This window comes from Egretta garzetta, unplaced genomic scaffold (genome assembly GCF_000687185.1).
Source record: "Egretta garzetta isolate BGI_Z169 unplaced genomic scaffold, ASM68718v1 scaffold209, whole genome shotgun sequence".
NCBI classification, from domain to species: domain Eukaryota; kingdom Metazoa; phylum Chordata; class Aves; order Pelecaniformes; family Ardeidae; genus Egretta; species Egretta garzetta.
In genome coordinates this window covers 3,265,176-3,272,240 of record NW_009260839.1, presented here as the reverse complement: position 1 = coordinate 3,272,240, position 7,065 = coordinate 3,265,176, and the positions used below count along the sequence as shown (strand labels likewise).

Below are 7,065 nucleotides of genomic sequence, written 5' to 3'. Positions count from 1 at the left end.
GTGGGACGGGGGTTCCCGTGCACGTCATGGTGCTGTGGAACAGCATCTTCCCTCCCCAGGGCGCTCTGTCGGGCTGTGGACCGGCTTTGCTTGGGGTGACAACGCCATATGTGTTGTCTTATCTCTCCCCACACAAAAGCTGGGTCTGTACACCAGGAAACTCCTGCTTTGGCTTGGCCAGAGCCTCTTCCTCCTCCTCTTCTTCCTCTCTACAGGTTGCTGGAGCAAGACCTGATCTTTGCTCCTGTGACAGAACAGAGGCCGGGGAGGGGGAGACGGGCTCTGCAGCTGCAGGCTGCGCCCGGACCCTTATCTCCACACTGTGGATGCAGGTCCCTGAGGCAGGGGGGTGCTTGGGGTGCCTAAAAATAGAGCTGGCCTGGGTGGAGGGAGGTGGTGGGGTGCTGGAGGGGATGCAGCTCCTCTGCCAACATCGTGCTTGGTGTTGCTTCAAGGGCAGGCTTTAGCAGCAGAGGAAATACTGCCCCGTTGTCCTGAACAGCAGCAGTGTCCTGGTGCTGGTCCCCCGGCTCACCCTGTCCCAGCAGAGCTGCCCTGGGTCCCCCCTGCCCGTCCAGCCCACGTTAGCTAATGCTAAAGCCATCTGCAGCTGTGGCTCCCAGCCTTCCCAGGCTCAGAGACCTTGCTGACATCTCCCCATCAGGCTGCAAACATGGGGAGGAGTGAGTTTGCAGGAGGGGAGACTGGCATCGCTCCCCGTCCTGGGGTGCCTGTTTCCAAAGCCTGAGCCCAGTGAAGTGGTGCAATCCCGCAGGATTTTGGTCACAAGAGAAGCCCCAGAAGAAAGCAGCAGGTGGGAGCCATCTGTGAGCACCAAAGGCAAGTGCGAGGCCGGAGGTGTCCCATGAGCAAGGCGGTGGCTCGGTGGGTGGGGGATGTGGGGTCCCTTTTTGGCTGTCACCTGCTTAGTGCCTGTGGTTGCTCTGATGTTGTTCCGCCTCCCCCCCAGGAGCCCTTTGATGTCCCACCACCGCCTCCGTCCCCAGGCTCCGCAGTTTCACACCATGGTTGCCAGAGCCCCCAAGGGCAGGGGTGTGCACCCACACCAGCTCCCACCCCCAGCCCGTGAGCCCGGTCCCCTGCCCGCCGTGGTGTGGGCACGAGCACAGGCTGCTGCGGGGTCTGTGCTTGCTCCTGCTGGCTATTGAAGAAGTGACATGCCGGTCCTTGCTCACCGGTGACCTTGGGTTGGTCACATCAGCACCCGCTGCCCTCCACACAGCAATCCTGGAGCAATCCCCCCTTGCTTCCTGCAACCACCTCATTAACCTTATTTAGGCTGGGAGCCTAACGAGCATAGGAAATTAATTCCTCCCTTCCTCAGCTCAGTGGGCCATACACGCTCCTGGGATCACAGGCCTCTTTGACTGTCCCTGCCCCCCGTCCCTTGTATTTCGGAGGATGTTTAACAAGGGAGACGGAGGGGACAGCTCAGCTGGGGACAAACAAAGGCGCCTTCAGTGCTCGCCCCGCGCCGTGCTTCGTGCGCTCAGAGCTGGCGCTTGGGGCGTTGCTGATGAGCTCACCCGCCTGCCATGTTGGGTGACAAACCTCGCTTATCGGCCGCTCTCGCTCCTCCTGTGCAGGGGGGGCTCCTTGCCCCCCTCGTCACGCACACCGCCTGCTTTGTCAATATTAATAGAAACCCGCTTGCCCGTTGGTCCTCGGCTGGTCCGAAGCCTTCACAGAGGGGCTGGTGGCTGCAATGGGAGATGTCCCACACACGGCAGGGGACGGGGATGCTGGTGAGCACCATGGCCTAGGCTTCCGTGTGCTGTGGGAAGCTGATGTAGGCTGTGTGCATAGTCCCCATCTCCTCCATGGGAGCTCAGGGCCAGCTGAGAGCCTGCTGAGCTGGGGCAGCAGGAAGATGGGTGTCTCCCTAGATGCTTGCAGGTGCTGGCTGGACAAGGGGGCATCTGGCTTTTTGTCCCAGCTACTTTCTTGCTAGCCCCATGCCCCACCAAGACCTGCAGCTGCATCCTGGGCAAGGCAGGGGAGGGTGTCTCGCCTGGAGACCACCATCAAATTGCTGAGCAGGAGCCTGCTCCCACCCTGCCTGTGCACTGCTCTGCAAGCACCCCAGGGAGGATTGGCCCCTCTTCCCTCCCCTCCTGCCTCTGCAGTGGGGCAAGGAGAGGGCCATGGGAGCTGAGCGTTTAACCTGCTCATCACAGGCATGAGGCTCTCGAGAGGCGCATGATGGAGCGGGGCAGCATGCAGAGCATCAGCAGGGCCTGGGTCCTGTGGCTGCCTGCCTGCTGTGGGGTGTTTTTCTAGCTCAGGGAGCAGGAGCCCTGCTCCCCTGTGGTTGTCCTTTCCTTCCCCATGGGCTAGGGGATGCTGCCAGCTCCCCAGGCTTGCTTGCTCTTTCTGGAGCTGTGCTGAGGTTTCTCCCCCTGCCTGGGGGCTACCTGTCCCGGTTTGTCCTGCCCACAGGAGATGGGCTGTAGCAAAGCCACCCTTGCTGAAAGGGCTGAGGCTGCTGTTTAGCTTGGCGCTGGGGAGGGAGGAGGAAGCAGAAGGTCTGCGGAGATAGAATCCCATCAGCTGGGACAGCAGGAAGAGGCTTGTGAGCCACATCCTGCCTTGTGTCCTGGGGATGCGGTGATTTGGGGCCGGGCACGCTGCCTCCTTGCCCGAGGGCCTGTCTTGACCATGCGCTGATCCGCATCAACCTGCTCATGTTGGGTTCCCCTTCAGCTGAAAAGCTCTGAAGCAGCAGTTGGTTTTACTGCATTGTCCCTGCTTTGGGCAGCAGTGCCAGCCTGGTCCCAGGGGACTCACTCTGTGCTTTGAGCCGTGGCTCGTGGGGGTGGAAGGTGGGCACCCAAAATCCTGGCTCAAACGTGTAGCAGCCCAGTTTTTGATGGGTGTTGGGCAGAGTGAATGCCGTGTTTGGATAGGGCCCAGTGGAAACTCTTTAAAGAACATGAGTAACAAGGATCCCAGCAGCAGCACAGCATCCTGTCCTTCCCCTGGGAAATGCACCCCGTGCCAGCCCTGGCTGCTGCCCAGCTCTGCCCTGCTGGGGCCCTTTCCCTGGCAGAGCCAGGACAGGTACAGCCTGGGCAGAGTGTCCCCGAGGCTCTGTGCTGCCAGGGCGCATGTTCTCCCCTCCTTGCAAACCATCACCATCAGTCAGCACGTCCGAGCTGCCTCTGCGGTCACCTCTGGCCTCTCCTTCTGTCCCTGGAGACCCAAAGCCAGCTGCACACTGCCCCAGCTGTGCCGTGATGACTTTCGGTTGCTGCCAAGAGAAGGGATCCTGCTCACGCTTGCGCTGGAAGAAACAGCAGCTTTTTTCTCCCACCCTCTGTAGTTGCCAGAGCTGCAGGTTTGCTGCGGTCCCTGAGCTCAGCCCCTCCGACGCAGGCCATCTCCCGCAGGCGCTGGACCCTGCAGGGGCTACCTGGGATGCCAGTGGAGCTGGGTGGGTGCGTGGTCCTGGATAAAACGGGAGCTTGGCTTTGGATCTAGCTCAGTTTTCTCTTATCCTACTTGGAGGAGATAAAGCATAGGAAGAAACCTGGGATGAGGATGTCAGCCCACGTGCAGAATTGGGTGTGGGAGTTCATGAGAGATTTGGAGTCCAGAGCTTGCCTTGTTCAAGTCCTCCCTGTCCCTCCCATTCCTGGCCAACAAGTTTTCCCAAAGCTGTCGGTCAGCTGCTGCCAGCACCATAAACACTGCTTTCAGTGACGCATTTTTTTTGTAGCCCTGCTCTGATATGCAAACACCAAAGTGTTTTCTGGCGCCTTGCTGCATGGGTAACCCCACAGCTGCAGTGTGCTTTTGCTTCGTAAAAACTAGGCCATGAATCATCACATCAGAGAGAAGACCCACACTTTTATGTGTTGTTCTTGTAATGGTGATTTGCAGTGAATTCTCTTTTCCTGCTTTTTGCTGGCCTCTCCCCATCCCTCCTTCCTGGTTCTGTCTGCCGGGCTGATGCCGTGTTCAGGTGCGGTGGCAGCCCAGGAGCTGGAAGCTGCTGGGATCTTGCAGAGCAACAGGAAAGCAGATGAGCAGTGGCTTCTGGTGCGGTTCCTCTTTGCCAAGACTTCAGCTGCTCTGACCCCCTTGGCCATGTGTGTTGGACCAAGGGAGAGCCCCTGCTGTGCTGCAGTCCCTGTCCCCTTCCTGGGCACCTTTCAGGCCATCCGTGTGGGGCAGGGACTGTCCCCTGGGGCAGTGACTTCATACCTGGAGGGGAGAGTGGGGTGGCCTTGGAGCGGTGCAGATGAGCTGGGGTGATTACAGGGGAGGAGTGACAGCAGGGCAGAGAAGATGCTGTTGGGGAGTGTGGGGAAGAAGGCTCTCACCTGTATTTGGGGATCCTGTGGAGGTAGCACTGGGCTGGGAGGTCACGGATGGTCTGAGCATAGCAGGGTGAGGGGTGGGGGGACATCTCCCTGGGCGGCATTGCCAGGTGTCTCTGGAGATGGCATCTGGGTTTCTTTTCCTTCCTTCCTTCCTTCCTTCCCTCCATTACCACCCAATGCCCATCACAGTGAGGGGGCACCAGCAGCAATGATTTGCTGTCAGGCGGACAGAGGTGTAGTTTTATCTGCATGGAAAAATCTGTGCTGAGCCCTTTGATAGCGGTCCAGTAGCCCTGCAGTGCTGGTGTTTCCGTTCACAGGCTCAGCAGGCTGCATCCCGGCATCTGCGTGCAGGTGGAAGAGCTTGTGCATGGAAGGAGCACGTGTGCGCTTAGCAGACACCGCCTGCACCGTGCTGGGCCAACTGGGAAAGACCCCCATCCTGGGGTCTTCCACCCCTCCCAGCCCCTTCTGCCTTGTCTCAGCCCCAGCACCCCGACACCACCCTGGCTGACAGGCTTTTTCCTGCTCCCCCTAGTGCTGGACCAGCTCCTGCCAGAGCTCAGCGTCTTGCTCAAGCTGCTGGACCACGAGTACCTGAGTGTCACCACGCAGGAGAAGAAGCTGGCTGTCTCCACCATCCTGCAGAAGCTGCAGCCACCCACAGGTCTGTGTCCTGCTCCCGCCATGCCCAGTGCCTGTCTCCAGGGCCAGTGGGCATCCCCAGGAGCTGCCCCAGGCCAAAACCCCAGTGGGGTAGGGAAAACCATCTGCAGCATGGGGATGAGCTGCCTCTGTGCCCCCAGCCCCACGCCTGCTCAGCCCCCTTGGGGTGCTTTGCTCCCCACTCGCACTTCCCAGCTTCTCCTGGGCGTGGGGGCTGGCGTCAGCCCTGCCGTGGCTGCGGGGGGGGGCTGTTCCCTGCGGAAACGCTGCTTCACAGAGGTCTTCCTGCCAGCGGGTTCTGCTGAGCGCAGGGGTTTCCGCGGGAAGGCCAGGAGGGCCGTGCACCTGGGGCTTCACAGCTTTCCCATTTTCCTGCCCCTGCACCTCTGCGGGCTCCACCGCTCCTGGGGCACCTGCTCCGGAGGAGCAACCCATGGCACGGAGGGGTGGGCTGGCCTGTGTCCTTGGGTTGGTGTTTGTGGGGAGGAGAGGTGCCCAACCCCGGGCTGAGAACATCCCCTCGCTCCCAGGGAAGGACGTGGACTACATGTATGTCAACACAGCATCCCTGAGCAATGGCACCAGCTTTGTGGAGTCTCTCTTCGATGAGTTTGGTATGTGTGGGTGACCCAGAGTGACACACCAGAGGTCACGCTGGGTGGGTGCAGTGCTGGCCCTGGGGGCCCTGCTGGCAGCGGGGGATCTTGGGGCGCCCTGGGGAAGGAGAGTGAAAGCTGCATCCTTATGCTTGGGGCAGGCACTGTCACCCCAGGTGGCCTGAAGCTGCTCGGGGGCTGGCCATGGAGGGGGGTCCATGCACACCCCGGCCCAGCTGCCTTTACCAGTGGTGCTCGTCTCCCAGCACCTTCCCAGTGAAGGGACATGGGTGCTTGTCTTGGGGGTCCCTGGAGGGCATGGCTGGGGAGGCCAGCTCTGGGCTTTCCTGCTCCCTTCACCCCTTCCGCTTACCCCCGGGCAGACTGTGACCTGCGGGACCTCCAGGACATGCAGGAGGAGGAAGGGGACACTGGTGATGGTGGTGGCTTGGAGCTGGCAAGGAGCCAGACGGCAAAAACTGTAAGTCCCAGAATGCCCCCCTGCGAGGTCTGCTCTGTACCTGCCCGGGAGGCAGCGGTGACCAGGGCTGGGACCCCTTCGTGTCACTTACCACAGCAGTAGCCGCTGCCACTCGTGACCCTCTCCCCTGCCTGGCTAATGCCGGTGCTGTTTATGCTGTAGGTTCCTGTGGACCCTGCTCCACCGCTGCCCACCACTCCCCCGCCTGAGGATTACTATGAGGAAGCCCTGCCCCTGGGGCCCGGCAAGGCCCCCGAATACATCACCTCCCGCAGTGAGTCCCACTCCGCAGCGGGGCGGCAGGAGCGGGGGGAGCCCCACAAGGTGCCTGCTGCATCCCCCACGTGCCTGCCCGCCTGGGACAGCAGGCAAGCCCGCAGCGGGCATGACGGCTCATCCCAGGGAAGGAAACGTCGCTGCTCCCACTGGCACTGCTCCTGTCCCGCTTCCTTCCCATCCCGCTGCGCTCTTATTGCAAGGGCTTCTTTGCTCCGGCTTGACTGGGAAGGGGGTTGCGGGGAGAGGTCGGAGCTGTTGGGGGACCGATGCTGAGATGCCCCGGGAGGGTGTGCTTTGCTCTGCCTTGGCTCACTGCTCGGAGCATCCCTGGGGGCAAAACAGGTCTAACAACCCCAGCTGCCCTTTGCTTCCCCTGCAGACAGCTCCAGCCCCCCCAACTCCATCGAGGACGGCTATTACGAGGATGCAGACAGCAACTACCCTGTCACCAGGATGAATGGGGAGCAAAAAACCTCCTGTAGGTATCCAGGTGCCCTCGCTGGGGAGGGGAGAGCTTTGGCAAAGTCCAGCCCTGAGATAAGGTTTGAGGGCTGGGCTGGGGGCCGGTGGGGTTGAAGCTTGGAGGGCCTCTCGTGTGTCAGACGCTGCCGGGCAAAAAGCAAGGGGCGTGGAGTGCTGTTTGTCATGCAAGCCAGAGCCTTCATGCCACAGAAGGGATGTGATCGGTGAAGTGCTT

General features: G+C 61.0%; 1 protein-coding gene across 1 annotated transcript in view; it reads left to right on the top strand.

Moving 5' to 3' along the window:
- Positions 1-3,972: 3,972 nt before the first annotated feature.
- AFAP1L1 (actin filament associated protein 1 like 1) overlaps positions 3,973-7,065 on the top strand; it is an 11,905-nt gene continuing 8,812 nt past the window's right edge. Inside the window, exons 1-6 of the mRNA XM_009647050.1 lie at positions 3,973-4,186; positions 4,885-5,013; positions 5,543-5,626; positions 5,992-6,089; positions 6,252-6,363; positions 6,748-6,846. Of these exons, the coding sequence (XP_009645345.1) occupies positions 3,973-4,186; positions 4,885-5,013; positions 5,543-5,626; positions 5,992-6,089; positions 6,252-6,363; positions 6,748-6,846 (736 nt within the window). The remainder of the gene's footprint in view (positions 4,187-4,884; positions 5,014-5,542; positions 5,627-5,991; positions 6,090-6,251; positions 6,364-6,747; positions 6,847-7,065) is intronic.